Here is a 16,378-nt window from a genome sequence, read left to right as displayed (position 1 = left end):
TCTAATAAAAAAAAAATGCCCACTGAAATGCCAGTCCCATAAAAGGGTCAAAGCAGTGGTCAAAAATTGGTGGATAAGTGTCTTGAAACCTCACTCTTGAAGGAATTCAAGTCATAGGAAGGTGGAAATACAGAAGCAGGCAGGGAGTTCCAGAGTTTATCAGAGAAAGGGATGAATGATTGAGAATACTGGTTAACTCTTGCGTTAGAGAGGCGGACAGAATAGGGGTGAGAGAAAGAAGAAAGTCTTGTGCAGCGAGGCCGCGGAAGGAGGGGAGGCATGCAGTTAGCGAGATCAAAAGAGCAGTTAGCATGAAAATACCGGTAGAAGACAGCTAGAGATGCAACATTGCGGCGGTGAGAGAGAGGCTGAAGACAGTCAGTTAGAGGAGAGGAGTTGATGAGACGAAAAGCTTTTGATTCCACCCTGTCTAGAAGAGCAGTATGAGTGGAACCCCCCAGACATGTGAAGCATACTCCATACATGGACGGATAAGGCCCTTGTACAGAGTTAGCAGCTGGGGGGGTGAGAAAAACTGGCGGAGACGTCTCAGAACACCTAACTTCATAGAAGCTGCTTTAGCTAGAGATGAGATGTGAAGTTTCCAGTTGAGATTATAAGTAAAGGACAGACCGAGGATGTTCAGTGTAGAAGAGGGGGACAGTTGAGTGTCATTGAAGAAGAGGGGGATAGTTGTCTGGAAGGTTGTGTCGAGTTGATAGATGGAGGAATTGAGTTTTTGAGGCATTGAACAATACCAAGTTTGCTCTGCCCCAAACAGAAATTTTAGAAAGATCAGAAGTCAGGCGTTCTGTGGCTTCCCTGCGTGATATGTTTACCTCCTGAAGGGTTGGACGTCTATGAAAAGACGTGGAAAAGTGCAGGGTGGTATCATCAGCATAGGAGTGGATAGGACAAGAAGTTTGGTTTAGAAGATCATTAATGAATAATAAGAAGAGAGTGGGTGACAGGACAGTACCCTGAGGAACACCACTGTTAATAGATTTAGGAGAAGAACAGTGACCATCTACCACAGCAGCAATAGAACGGTCAGAAAGGAAACTTGAGATGAAGTTACAGAGAGAAGGATAGAAACCGTAGGAGGGTAGTTTGGAAATCAAAGCTTTGTGCCAGACTCTATCAAAAGCTTTTGATATGTCCAAGGGAACAGCAAAAGTTTCACCAAAATCTCTAAAAGAGGATGACCAAGACTCAGTAAATAAAGCCAGAAGATCAGTAGAGCGGCCTTGACGGAACCCATACTGGCGATCAGATAGAAGGTTGTGAAGTGATAGATGTTTAAGAATCTTCCTGTTGAGGATAGATTAAAAAAATTTAGATAGGCAGGAAATTAAAGGAATAGGACGGTAGTTTGAAGGGATTAGAACGGTCACCCTTTTTAGGAAGAGGTTGAATGTAGGCAAACTTCCAGCAAGAAGGAAAGGTAGATGTTGACAGACAGAGCTGAAAGAGTTTGACTAGGCAAGGTGCAAGCACGGAGCCACAGTTTCGGAGAACAATAGGAGGGACCCCATCAGGTCCATAAGCCTTCCGAGGGTTTAGGCCAGCGAGGGCATGGAAAACATCATTGCGAAGAATTTTAATACGTGGCATGAAGTAGTCAGAGGGTGGAGGAGAGGGAGGAACAAGCCCAGAATCGTATTTTATTTAAGTTTTTCTAATGCTAAATTTAATTATGCTTTAATTCTAATTTCTTGCTAGCACGGTTACCACTGTGCCATTACTACATGCATCTCTCCACTACTATTGCAGTATCTTCCTCATGTAGCAGTTCTCAGCGCCGGGCCAGATCTCGAGATAGGAGGAACATTTTCGCCTATCTTGGACATACTTTCACAGCAACTTGGTTTTTGGTGAGTATCTTCCAGGTATGATTGTTTACCTTGCGAGGGCATGGAAAACATCATTACGAAGAATTTTAATACGTGGCATGAAGTAGTCAGAGGGTGGAGGAGAGGGAGGAACAAGCCCAGAATCGTCCAAGGTAGAGTTTTTAGCAAAGGTTTGAGCAAAGAGTTCAGCTTTAGAAATAGATGTGATAGCAGTGGTGCCATCTGGTTGAAGTAGAGGAGGGAAAGAAGAAGAAGCAAAGTTATTGGAGATATTTTTGGCTAGATGCCAGAAATCACGAGGGGAGTTAGATCTTGAAAGGTTTTGACATTTTCTGTTAATGAAGGAATTTTTGGCTAGTTGGAGAACAGACTTGGCATGGTTCCGGGCAGAAATATAAAGTGCATGAGATTCTGGTGATGGAAGGCTTAAGTACCTTTTGTGGCCCACCTCTCTATCATGTATAGCACGAGAACAAGCTGTGTTAAACCAAGGTTTAGAAGGTTTAGGACGAGAAAAAGAGTGAGGAATGTACACCTCCATGCCAGACACTATCACCTCTGTTATGCGCTCAGCACACAAAGACGGGTCTCTGACACGGAAGCAGTAGTCATTCCAAGGAAAATCAGCAAAATACCTCCTCAGGTCCCCCCATCTAGCAGAGGCAAAACGCTTAGGGGGATCCTGAGGAGGGATTGGAGAGATAGGACAAGATAAAGATATGAGATTGTGATCGGAGGAGCCCAACGGAGAAGAAAGGGTGACAGCATAAGCAGAAGGTCAGGAAAAGCAGAGGTCAGGAAAAGGTCAAGAATGTTGGGCGTATCTCCAAGACGGTCAGGAATACGAGTAGGGTGTTGCACCAATTGCTCTAGGTCATGGAGGATAGCAAAGTTGTAGGCTAGTTCACCAGGATGGTCAGTGAAGGGAGAGGAAAGCCAAAGCTGGTGGTGAACATTGAAGTCTCCAAGAATGGAGATCTCTGCAAAAGGGAAGAGGGTCAGAATGTGCTCCACTTTGGAAGTTAAGTAGTCAAAGAATTTCTTATAGTCAGAGGAGTTAGGAGAGAGGTATACAGCACAGATAAATTTAGTATGAGAATGACTCTGTAGTCGTAGCCAGATGGTGGAAAACTCGGAAGATTCAAGAGCGTGGGCACGAGAGCAGGTTAAGTCATTGCGCACATAAACGCAGCATCCAGCTTTGGATCGAAAATGAGGATAGAGAAAGTATAAGGGAACAGAAAAGGGGCTACTGTCAGTTGCCTCAGACACCTGAGTTTCATTGAGGAAAAGAAGATGAGGTTTAGAAGAGGAGAGGTGGTGTTCTACAGATTGAAAATTAGATCTTAGACCGCGAATGTTGCAGAAGTTAATGAAGAAAAAGTTGACGGGGGTGTCAAGACACTTAGGGTCGTCGATGGAAAGGCAGTCCGACCTGGGGACATTTATGGTCCCCTCCCCAGATGGGGACTCCGAGGCTGGTGTAGGAGTCGCCATGATTTTAAAATTTTTGAGTGAAGGGTGTATGTGTTATTAGGTGCTTGTAGTTTTGTGTGGAGGAAGAGAGTTGTCTTTAGAGGGCAGGCTGTGACTGCCCCCTTGTGTTGTGAGACACAAAGGGAAACGTTCAGTGAGGTCACAGCTGGGTTTAATGATAAGTTCACAGCACCCCCTGAACAGTGCTTTAGACCTCACTGGGTCTACAGGTGTCTACTGCTTTTTTTTTTTTTTGTAATCTATATAATGTGGTTTACTCTGTGTAGTCATGTGCAGAGCTTTGATTTTTTTTGTTTTACCCAACCCCCCCCCCAAAAAAAAAAAAAAAAATAAATAAATCTTAAGTTTGTGGGAGTGAGTTTGTGAGTGATGTTACTAGTCCGATTCCTCCTTCCTGGGAGAGTTGTGATGATAAAGTAGACGCGAGCGTTACGACACAGCATCAGGAGGCAGCGCTGAATGAGGCTGTCGATGGGAGTTTGTTGCTTGCCACTTGGGAAACAGCCTCAGTGTTGTTGAGGGCTTCGTGTGGCCAAGCTGTTATTAAGTGTCTGGTACTAGGCTCAAGTAGTGTAGTATGTTGATCGATGCCGGGAGGTCGCTGATTATTTTCGATTTTTTTAGTCTGAATGTTTTCGATTTTCTACAAAAGTAATCTAAACTGAATGTTTTCGATTCTTGCCAAGAAGTATTATTTTCGACAACCCATTTTATGTTTTTTTGGACTGTTTTCGACACAACTCTTACACATTTAGTGTCCGTTTTGGATTATTTTCGACACAACAATTACCTAGCTATTTACAGTTTGGATTATTTTCGACACATCATTGACCTAAATCAATATTTTTTGGAATATTTTCGACACTTCATTCAGCCATTTTAGACCTTCTTTGATTATTATCTTGTTAGGTTAGGTTAGGTTAGGTTAGGTTAGGTTAGGTTAGTTTTTATAGTCTTTTGTTTAAGTCTAAACGTGACGTGATGTGACAGTTCATTTTATCCAGTGTCGAAAACATTCAGAATTTACCATTTTTTAGTGTCGAAAACATTCAGTTCAATATTTTTTTACTGTCGGAAACATTCATAGTGAAGTTTATTTAGTTTCGAAAACATTCCAACCAATGTTTTTAATGTGTCGAAAATAATCATGATTGAAAAATATATTGCAGAACCATCGAAAATAATCAGTCTAAGTTGCCAAATCATTGTCGAAAATATTCATTCTTAAACATGTTAGTCTGTCGAAAACGTTCAGACTAAAAAAATCGAAAACAATCAGTCCACCCGATGCCGGCTATCTCGAAGCGACAAGGAATCATGTTGGAGCTTGGATTTTTAGTATTGTGATGGCCACATGTGTTAGTTTCACTTCGCGAGCGGGAATGGGTGTGCTGTGTCCTTCAGCTCATTGCGGCGATACCTATCTCATCGAGTGGTCGGCGGGAGGAACGAGGTGTGATAGTATTGCTATACCTGACGTTAAGAAGCAAGTTTGGTCGTGTCACATCCGGGAAGTACTATCTTGTTTTGTTAAGAACGGCCAGAAGGCGCCTCTTATTTTCGCCGTGGAAGTGGTACTTTTGTTCTGTTTATTTTATGGGTTTAGCACGGAGGCTCTACGGTGTCAGGAATTGGCAAGCTGGGGTGAAGTTGTGGGCAGTGAGAGCCCGGAGGGTAGAGTAATATGTTCTCCAGTGAAAAGAGTTGAAGGGACCAGCGTTTGAACTTGCTTGGCGGCACAAAGGAAAAGTTTGCTCACTTAGGAAGAGTATTGCCTGGACAGTGTCGTGATAATACACCAAGAGGTTACGGCCCTTGGTGGCCTCGTTGAGTGACGCAAGGCTGTAGGGTTGTCACTGCTTGGTGACTTGCATTTGTATAAGGCGGAGGAGAAAGTGGAGGAGTAGGATAGCGGTAGGAGGAGGCAGTAGGCACCTTCCGAAACGATAATTACTCCCAGTGAAGTCTAAAGCACTGGATCAGGGGGTGCTGTGAACTTACCATTAAACCCAGCTGTGACCTCACTGAATGTTTCTCTTTGTGTTTCACAATACAAGGGTGCAGTCACAGCCTGCCCTCTAAAGACCACTCTCTTCCTTCACACAAAACTACAACCACCTAATTACACACACACCCTTCACTCAAAATTTAAGATTATTATGGCTACTACAGCAGGTCTCGGAGTCTCCATCTGGAGAGAGGGCCACAAATGTCCCTAGGTCTGACTGTTTTTCTGGTATCGACCCTAAGCGTCTTGACACTTTTCTTCATTAACTTCTGCAACATTTGCGGTCATAGATCTAACTTTCAATCTGTAGAACATCATCTCTCCCCTACTAAACCTCATCTTTTCCTCACTAAAACACATGTCTGAGGCAATTGACAGTAGCCCCTTTTCTTTTCCCTCCTACGTTATCCTCATTTCCAATCCAAACCTGGATGTTGCGTTTATGTGCGCAATGACTAGAACAAAACGCGCCTGAATGTTGATGTTTCTTTATTCATTCCTGGTTGGCATGGCAGGATTCTCTGTGATGGCGGAGTTAACGGCAACATTACGTTATAGTGCGTCTGCCACTGAGTTTGCCTTGCCGGGAATATATGAAAATGGAGGATTAAATTCTTGAATTTGATCTGTGAAGTTGTTGCCTTTGAAGGTCTCTGTGACAGCATAATGATCAGTGTGGACATGAATCTTGTAGCCTAAGATGAGTTCACGGAAATGACGTAACGCCCAGATCACGTTGAGAAGTCTGCCAGCATACGCTAATACGCTATGTTTACCAAGTGAATCTTTCTGCATGAGAACAGCACCGATTCCAAAGCCAGAAGCATTAGTATATAAGATTAAATCTTTCTCGAAATTTGGAAAAGCAAGGACACAAGACTTGACACAAGGCAGTATTGAAAAAATCAAAGGCATTTTGTTCCTTTTTCAGACCAGATGAATGCAACATTTTTCTTGAGCAAATGAGTACCAGGTTGAGCGATAAGGCTGAAATTTTTGATGAACTGGTGATAAAATCCATCAAGACCGATGAACTGCCTGATCTGATCGATATTAGTAAGAACTGGGAAATTTTTCACAGCATCCACCTTGCCATTTGAAGTGTGAATACCATCTCTGTCGACTTTGTGACCAAGGAATTTGACGCTGTTGGAGAAACGAGCATTTGCTGAGTTTGGTCGTTAAGCCAGCAGCTTGAAAGTGTGACAGAACAAGAGACATTATGTGAAAACGGTCCTGTAGAGACTCTGATGCAATGATAACGTCATCAAGGAAGCAGAACACACTTTTACCAATGAGACCTGAGAAAACAGAGTTCATCAATCTCTGAAATCTTAAAGGCTAGTTACGTAGACCTCGAGCCATGCTTTTGAACATGAATTGGCCAGAGAAGGTAGTGAAGGCAGTATGTAGCCGTGAAGTTTCCTCTAATTCAACTTGGATGAATCCTGAGTGTAAATCTAGAGTGGAAAATACCGCATTTAAGCCATAGTGACACTGAAGATCACAAAACCTTGGCACTGGATAATGGTCAAGAATAGTAGATGCGTTTAGTTTACTGAAGTCGACAACGACACGCCAATCGCCTTGTTTCTTTGGAACGAGTAACAAGGGAGCGTTTTGAGGTGAACAGCCGGATTCCACTACATCCTAAAGTAATATACCTCGCACAGCTTCATCAAGCAGAACACGACGACTGCGTGGCACCCTTTAGCTGGGAGTGTAAGATGGTCTGGACCCAGGCGTCAGATGAATAGCGTGAGTGATGACCTCTATGTGGCCCAGAGGTTCACCAAGGAGAGAGACAACTTCCCTGAAAGAATTTAGGAGAGCGAGTAATTCTTGTTGAGCTTTTGGGAAATCAAGTACAGTATGTGATCATCCGTGATAAGCGGGAGTTAAGACATGTCATGGCTGTCGGATGCAGATACACTATTAATGAAGGGAGAAGGTAAATCATCCAAAATTACAACTTTCTCAGAGTAAGGCAAGGCTTCTCCGAGTAGCACACTGCTTTGAGATTGACAGGCGTAGATGTGACATTTTTCAGCCCGATTTTGCAAAACCCATTGTCATCGATTGTGGTAAGAACGGATTCTAACTCAATACCTTTGCATTGGAGATTGTTGTGCATAACCGCGGATATCAGTGCCTGATGCAGGAGACTTAACCTTAGCGTTTACAACATATGAAGCACATTCAGATTGTGTTACCGGATCTGCTAGCAAAGTGTGTTTACAAGGAGTTACACCGTGGTCTGACTGGGGAGTTGACTGAGAATGAGATTGTGAGGCAGGCAAACTAGATGATGTAACACAAGAATCCCGTGTAGATAACATCTGATCTCTAGGAGAAGGGAGAGTTGCAACAGTTAAAGAGTTACACCAGCAAGAAAGGATGGATCAGAGAGAAAAACAATAGAGATATAAGTATTCCTCTGAGCGATTTTATTGATGGTAGGAAAAAGACTGATGTCACATTTGCACACGTTGTTGAAGTCTATGAGAAGATCAACACTGAAAGAATATCTGATACAATGTATAAATAATCACATATGCCTGGTTACTGGGTTGATAAAGACAACGATAAGAATACTTTCCCGTGAGGTATGATAATTTTCCCAGATATACCATTGAAATTTATATCAGGAGGTAAAGCAGTGATGTGATTCTGAGAAAAGGAAAAGAGTTTCCTAAATACATCCATCTTGATAAGGTTAACCGCAGCACCCATGTCAAAGAAAGCTTTGTATGATAAGAGTGACACGTAACATCTGTGATAATACCATTGAATAATCCAGCATATCGAATGTTAATTGAAGGAAGTGCTGAGTTAGGAGGATGTGTGAAGCATACCTTGTGTTTTGCACCATGATTAGGTACATAAGAAGGTGAAAATTTGAGATGGATTGGTCAGAGAAGGGCGCAGAGAGTTTTCCGACTATGTTTGTGGAGCTTGAGACTGTGCATGATAATGCCTGTAGTCTTGCCAGAAATGACCTACCCTTTTGTGGAAAGAACAGAATGCTTCAGGACTGAATGAGTGTTTTCCTGAACTATCAAGAACAACCTTACACTGCACGAGAACATGACCAGGCAGCTTGCAACAGTTAAAGGTGACATTTCTTGATTTTGATAGCGAGTGTTCTGATAGCGAGAAGGGGATGTGCGTCTATGTAACGTCCACGAGAAGGAGAAAAAGAACGGCAAGGTGGGTGATGAGGTGAGATTAATAAGTCAGGTGCGGAGGCAGCGAGAGCTTCAACAGGTTCAGAGGTGGGAAGGGAACGCTTGTCAGAAATGACTTTGCAGGCATCATGTATGTAATCTGATTTGTGGAAATCGATGTCACTGGCGACCTGGAAATTGGGAGCATCAGGAAAGTTGGTGAACAAGATATAAGCTATGAGCCTTTTTAACTCATCTTTTGACAGTGAGTCATCTGAAAACCACTTTGAGTTTTGGCACTGAGCAACCTATTCTGAGCTCAGAGAGGAAGTGTGCGAGCGGACGTGCTGTGAGATAGATTCGGAGAGTTTGAGGATAGAATTAGTGGCTCCAAGTTTGGAATGACTCTGGAAATGATTTCTGAGGTGAGTGGTGAAGTCATCAGAGGTGGTAAGAGAAGCAAATTTGTCTGATTTCACCAACAGGCCAATTAGACTCGAAAGCTCGTGACAAATGCGTGATTTTAAAATGGATATTTTTTTTCCCTATCAGATGTGCCTGCACGTCTAGTGGATTCCTCCTCAATTCTTTGAATAAACTGATGAACAGTCTCTGTGCCAGCACCAGAAAAGTTAGGAAGGTGATGAGATTCGTGTATGAAGGTGATATGAGGAGTAGCGGTGGTTTCAGTAGACATTATGACAGGTAATGAAGATAATGCCCTCGCTGGCCTAAACCCTCGGAAGGCTTATGGACCTGATGGGGTCCCTCCTCTTGTTCTCCGAAACTGTGCCTCCGTGCTTCCACCTTGCCTAGTCAAACTCTTTCAGCTCTGTCTGTCAACATCTACCTTTCCTTCTTGCTGGAAGTTTGCCTACATTCAACCTGTTCCTAAAAAGGGTGACCGTTCTAATCCCTCAAACTACCGTCCTAATACTTTAATTTCCTGCCTATCTAAAGTTTTTGAATCTATCCTCAACAGGAAGATTCTTAAACATCTATCACTTCACAACCTTCTATCTGATCGCCAGTACGGGTTCTGTCAAGGCCGCTTACTAGTGATCTTCTGGCTTTCCTTACTGAGTCTTGGTCATCCTCTTTTAGAGATTTTGATGAAACTTTTGCTGTTGCCTTGGACATATCAAAAGCTTTTGATAGAATCTGGCACAAAGCTTTGATTTTCAAACTATCCTTCTACGGCTTTTATCCTTCTCTCTGTAACTTCATCTCAAGTTTCCTTTCTGACTATTGCTGCTGTGGTAGACGGTCACTGTTCTTCTCCCAAATCTATTAACAGTGGTGTTCCTCAGAGTTCTGTCCTGCCACTCCACTCTCTTCTTATTATTCATTAATGATCTTCTAAACCAAACTTCTTGTCCTATCCACTCCTACGCTGATGATACCACCCTGCACTTTTCCACGTCTTTTCATAGACGTCTAACCCTTCAGGAGGTAAACTTTTCACGCAGGGAAGCCACAGACTTGACTTCTGATCTTTCTAGAATTTCTGATTGGGGCAGAGCAAATTTGGTATTGTTCAATGCCTCAAAAACTCAATTCCTCCATCTATCAACTCGACACAACCTTCCAGACAACTATCCACTCTTCTTCAATGACACTCAACTGTCCCCCTCTTCTACACTGAACATCCTCGGTCTGTCCTTTACTTATAATCTGAATTGGAAACTTCACATCTCATCTCTAGTTAAAACAGCTTCTATGAAGTTAGGTGTTCTGAGACGTCTCCACCAGTTTTTCTCACCCCCCCAGCTGCTAACTCTGTACAAGGGCCTTATCCGTCCATGTATGGAGTATGCTTCACATGTCTGGGAGCGTTCCACTCATACTGCTCTTCTAGACAGGGTGGAATCAAAAGCTTTTCGTCTCATCAACTCCTCTCCTCTAACTGACTGTCTTCAGCCTCTCTCTCAACGCCGCAATGTTGCATCTCTAGCTGTCTTCTACCGGTATTTTCATGCTAACTGCTCTTTTGATCTCGCTAACTGCATGCCTCCCCTCCTCTCGCGGCCTCGCTGCACAAGACTTTCTTCTTTCTCTCACCCCTATTCTGTCCACCTCTCTAACGCAAGAGTTAACCAGTATTGTCAATCATTCATCCCTTTCTCTCGTAAACTCTGGAACTCCCTGCCTGCTTCTGTATTTCCACCTTCCTATGACTTGAATTCCTTCAAGAGGAAGGTTTCAATTTTTGACTATTGCTTTGACCCTTTTATGGGACTGGCATTTCAGTGGGCATTTTTTTTTTATTGGATTTTTGTTGCCCTTGACCAGTGTCCTTGCTACATAAAAAAAAAAAAATAATGCAGACTGTGTGTTTGCATAAGCGACGTGAAGCGCACAGATGATTAAGGAATAATATGCACAGAAATATAAACACACAGAATAGCACACAATATGATAACACAGACAACAACAATAATAATGAAAGACAGAAGAGAATGATATGAACACTGATAGATATACAGACAGACAGACAGACGGCAGGAGACGGATAAGCAGGCAGACAGACAGACAAACAGACAGAGAGATTTAGATAAATAGACAGATAGGCACCACTTAATAGGAGAAGAAGGAAGAGTGACGTCTGCGGCGCGTAGAGCGGCCCAGGAAGATGATCGATGAGGCCTGGCCATGAGCACTGGTGGAGTGGGTTGGGAGACTCAGGGAAGGAGCCAAGGCCGTAAGCACTAGGTTGGCTCGGGGTAGTAGCCAAGGGACATCCACACGTCAGAAGGGAAGCAGGACGGCGAAGAGGAGCGGCGGAGGAACATGAGTAGGCATGGGTGTGGTAGCAGACAGGTACGGCCACAGGGACGAGTCACGTGGGAGCGGCCAGAATATAGAGAGAGAGAGAGAGAGAGAGAGAGAGAGAGAGAGAGAGAGAGAGAGAGAGAGAGAGAGAGAGAGAGAGAGAGAGAGAGAGAGAGAGAGAGAAAACACGTGTGTATGGTGACTGGCAACTTGCAACTTGCCTGCGATAGGACGTGATACCACTTGTATCGAGATTCGACTGTCCACCCTTGTTTTGATTTGGATGAAAGTGTTCTTGGCCACCCTTTGCCACACTTTGTTCTGAGATTTATGCGACTTTACTCTACTGTTCCTGGTTTAGATGAGATACTTGCCCACTTGATGTTTGCCACTGCTGGATCAGATGAGGACCAAGCTTGGTGTGTTGGTAGCGTGGAGGTCCGTTAGTGAGCTTGGTATTGATGGTAGCGAGGAGGTCATGAATAGTAAATTGATTTAGTTGATGTGTGTGAGTAAAAGACACGATTGATGAGAGTGCTTCTTGAATTAATAATAGAGAGAATGTACATATTTGATACGGGACGAGACACAGATGATTATATACGTGACGATCGACTGTTCTCTCTCTCTCTGAAGTGATATGAACTGCTGCTCGTGATGATGACTGACCAGCGTCTCTCAAGACTGACTGTGACTCGGAAGGGAAATAAGTGAACGACCGAGACTGGCTGCTCGTGACTGGAACTGAGGGGAAATTGAGAGAAAGTGGGCGGAACTGAGTGGGATTAAGGACAACCTTTTACTTTACTTTTTACTTTAATTAGAGAAAGAAGGTGAATGAAGAAGAGTTTGGACAGAGGAAGGTGTATAGTTAGAAATGGAAAGGCTGTAGAGAGAAAAGACTGTGGGCAGACCACATTGCTATTTTTATAGTGTGTGTATCTAAGGACAACCTGCGCATGCAGGCTATATTTATCTCAGAGAAGTGGATCACGAATACAACTTCTGGGATGAAAAATGACCAATGAAATGCCAGGAAATGTGGTGAACGAGCCAATGACAGAGCTCGTTATTTCAGGCAATGACTAAGAAGGAAAGATTCAGAATGGAACGCAGGTGTTTCCCCTAAGGACTGGAAGGAAGGTGTGAGTTCCCTTGGGAGGTAGAGAAGGAGGAGAAAGGTTAAAAGTAGAATAGACTGGCCGGCCATGGGCACACATGGAACACATATATATGAACACATCGCATGTCAGATGGATATATGAAATGAAAGAGGTTTTAAGGCCACAATATGATTAATTAGTTTGAACAGTCAGGAGGTTAACGAGGAAACCAAAAGCAACTATGAATTAAAGGTAGCCAGCCAGGCGAAGACGGACACCAAGGAATTTTATCAGGTATATAGGGCGAAGAATATAGGAACAATAGCTCCATTAAAGACAGCAGATGGGGAGCTGGTTAATTCCGGGGAGGAGATTAGTAAAATTCTCAGTGAGTATTTTTTAACTGGCTTCACCCAGGGAAACATGCAGGATATGCCGAAGAGTGAACAGATGTTTAGAGCAGATGAGAATGAGAAGCTGACATATATTACCATAACTAAGGAGATAATGGAATAAGAGATAGATAGGCTAAAAAAAGTTCAAGACACCAGGACCAGATGAAATATATATTCTTTTCTTTCCAGGTGTTTTTGTGAGATAATGATTCATGTCATCATAACGAATATCATCAAATACGCGTTTACCTCTCTGCGCCTCGTTAGACCTAGGCTGTCCTTGACCTTGTGGAGGGTTACCATGCCTAGTTAGATATACATCAACAACATATTCCTTGAAATCACATTGCCGTAAATTGTCGCCAGACTTCTTATGTAAAAGCTATACATTATGTAGTGCCACATAAATAATCCATGTAAAAATGCACCACCACCACTTTTTCCCTCGAATCGCAATACGATATTTACTTATATTTTGATCTTGTCTATCAGTCCCTCCCATGTGGTGAATATACTCTTGAATCATCTTTGGACAGTCAACTTCTATTTTCTTGTTTTTCATTTGGCAATGTCGTTTCACTTTACGTGAAGACTCATTTGTGTGAACTGTTGAGCCAATTGTCACGACTGAATTATCCATCCATCTGCATATAGTAACCTTGTTTTCTGTGTCCACAACATACTCACTGCTTCCTCTCTTTTGCTTCTTCATTTTTGTGACTGGTGTCAAGGGCATGTCTTACACCTGTTTTCTCTCATAGTGCCTGTACCACCAAAATTTCTGTCTTGTAGTTCTTTGAGAAGTGGGAAAGATGTGAAGAGATTATCAAAGTAAAAATTATAAGGAAGGTTTCTCTTACCTTCTGGCAATGAATCTATGTTTTTTAAAACTGTTGCGGCACATTTACTGAACGTCTTCTCATTTTCAGGATTTCGTTCATATGTGCATCCCTGATAAAGGTCAAAGGTAACTAAATATCCACTGTCAGTATTCAGACACCAGGCTTTATATCCAAATCTTATGGGTTTTCCTATGATACATTGCTTACATCCATGTTTGCCGAAGTATTCGATCATTGCTTCATCATGTGACAGATTTCTCAGGATGGAAATGGGCTACGAACCTACATGAGATCAGATTTATTAGTGGGCAAAGCTTAGCGTACTTATCAGTTTTATCAAGTGAGGAGTTCTAGTTATAGATGAATTTCTCCAAAACGATATTCGTGAAGGAACTGGAACTATGCCAGATGCCACAAGAATTCCCAGGAATACTTTTAGCTCTTCTTTCGTTACTGTAAACGAAGCTTCTCCCTTGAAGTTAACATAGACAATGGACTGGTCAACTATCAGATTCCATATTTCTTCATCGAAGAAAAGTTCAAAAAGCTCAGCAGGGGAAAAATCTCTGTGCCTTGCATAATTTGCCTCTGGAAAGATCTATCTAATCTAATTTAATGATGTCCGAATAGTGCCTCGAGACCATTTAGGCTTCTTGTATCTTGAAATGCAACGAAAAGCAGTATCATGCTCATCATTGCTTTTATCTTGGTCATCAACTTTTTCTTCATAGCCTTTATCATCATCTGTGGTGTGCCGCCCATCCGTAAACACTGCCTCAGCTAAAGAATTCAGTTGTTTACTTGAGAGATTATCTATGACCCCACCCTCATCTTCTGCAGAATCTTCGCCAGTGAGGATGCCATTAGTTGGTTCTATATACACTGCGGCAGGTACATCCTCCTCTTCTTTGATGCTTAGAATGTCATCACAAGTCAAGGGTCTGGAAAAAAAAAAAAAAAAACGATAATAATTGTTAGAGATAAGTCAGGAAAAAAATACAACACTTTCAGGGAAAGCGTCCTTGTATTAGCCTAGTGTTACATATATGTAACAGCACTTTAAATTTGGTATAGAGAAAAGATTAAAGTAATAGTATTACACTTACAATATAATTATATTCCTTCATCGCAGGTTGAACTATATCAATAATAAAAAAAAAAAAAATAACATACTTCAAAAGCAGGATATATAAAAAAAAAAGCTCACCTTTTAGAAGAAGTCATTTCCCTAGAGGGAGCTTCTTGCCGGTACGATGCCTGTGGGCAGAACGAGGGATCTCGTCTTCTCTCGCATGAATATGTTCTTGTAAGTCTCGTGCAAAAATCTAAAAAGCCTATCCAAACCTGTCTCAAACAAGTGATTGACTGATTGATATATATTTTTTTTGGTTTTTATATATACAGACAGACTACTATATAGTCATTCTAATATGTAATGACCACAGTCCATGGACCACAAGCTCTTTATGGACTAATGAATATTTTACACAAAGGTGGAAGACGAGTGTCTTATTCAGCTATCATGAAAAAAAAAAACAAAAAAAAAATCCAACCAGTACATAATTATATGGTAAGTAATTCATAACTTTAACCCAATCAGAATATAGATACATGCAGAATAGTGATACCAGTAACACAAACAAATAATAATAATAATAGTAATAATAATAATAATAATAATAATAATAATAATAATAATAATAATAGTAATAATAATAAATAGTAACATCAATGATGGTAATAAAAATAAGGATCATAAAAATATAATGATACATGTAATAATAATAATAATGATAATAATAATAATAATAATAATAATAATAATAATAATAATAATAATAATGATAATAATAATAATAATGATAATAATAATAATAATAATGATAATGATAACTATTACAAATTACAAACAATTACATATGTTTATATTAGTAGAGCTGATTACAATAGGAATAATAATAAATACAATCAATAATTACTTCTTAACCGTTCTTTTATCATTAATTTAAAGGAATTTAATGGTTCCAGTGTTTGGTTCCTCGTGAGACATTACGTTGGGCATGGGAGGTTTTACAAAAGGGTATCCTTAAGTTACCTGTCTGCCTTAACTGAATATCATGAATCAGTGTCTGTTGTGTATGTATTAAGAGCTTTGTATACAAACGTCAAGGTCTGGAATACAGTAATGTCTTGAATTTTTATGGGTTTAAGGTCCTTAAATATAGGACTGGTATGGTCATACTTGTTACTGTATGTTATATTGCGAATTAGCTTTTTTGGGGGGCAAGGAATAATTTATCAATGTAGGTTGTATAAACTCCACCCCAAACAGAACAACAATATATAAAATAAGGGTAAACTAATGAAAAATAAATTTCTTTTAAACAATGAATATCAAGTAAATTACGTATTTTGTAAATTAAGCCTGAAAACTTAAAGACTTTATTAATTATATCACAATGTGGGATTTGCAATTTGAAGTTTTATCAATAATTACTCCTAAAAATTTAGCCCCTGGGACTTATTTGATTTTCATGTTTTTTATTTATTTGTTTGTTTTTTTATTTTTATTATTTTTATAATGTTAATATTTTGTGGTACAGTCATGTCTGGATGAGACAACATATAATGAGTTTTGTTTATGTTGAGATATAATTTATTGGTTTCCAGCTAGTTGATCACATGTATCAATTAATTATTCATTATATTCTGCAAATCATCCAAATCTTGTCTCCCCCCAA

At 41.0% G+C, this 16,378-nt stretch overlaps 2 protein-coding genes across 2 annotated transcripts in view; one reads left to right on the top strand and one right to left on the bottom strand.

Moving 5' to 3' along the window:
* LOC135094347 (uncharacterized) overlaps window positions 1-16,378 on the top strand; it is a 113,654-nt gene that overhangs the window by 22,872 nt on the left and 74,404 nt on the right. Inside the window, exon 2 of the mRNA XM_063994379.1 lies at window positions 1,774-1,874. Within this exon, the coding sequence (XP_063850449.1) occupies window positions 1,774-1,874 (101 nt within the window). The remainder of the gene's footprint in view (window positions 1-1,773; window positions 1,875-16,378) is intronic.
* Window positions 12,987-14,764, bottom strand: LOC135094497 (piggyBac transposable element-derived protein 3-like). Its single transcript, XM_063994643.1, is given in 2 exon segments — window positions 12,987-14,589; window positions 14,744-14,764. Coding segments are annotated over 2 exon segments (672 nt in total). The 3' UTR covers window positions 12,987-13,938.

This window comes from Scylla paramamosain, chromosome 45, assembly GCF_035594125.1.
Source record: "Scylla paramamosain isolate STU-SP2022 chromosome 45, ASM3559412v1, whole genome shotgun sequence".
In the NCBI taxonomy this organism is placed as follows: domain Eukaryota; kingdom Metazoa; phylum Arthropoda; class Malacostraca; order Decapoda; family Portunidae; genus Scylla; species Scylla paramamosain.
This window is presented reverse-complemented; position numbering and strand designations above follow the sequence as displayed.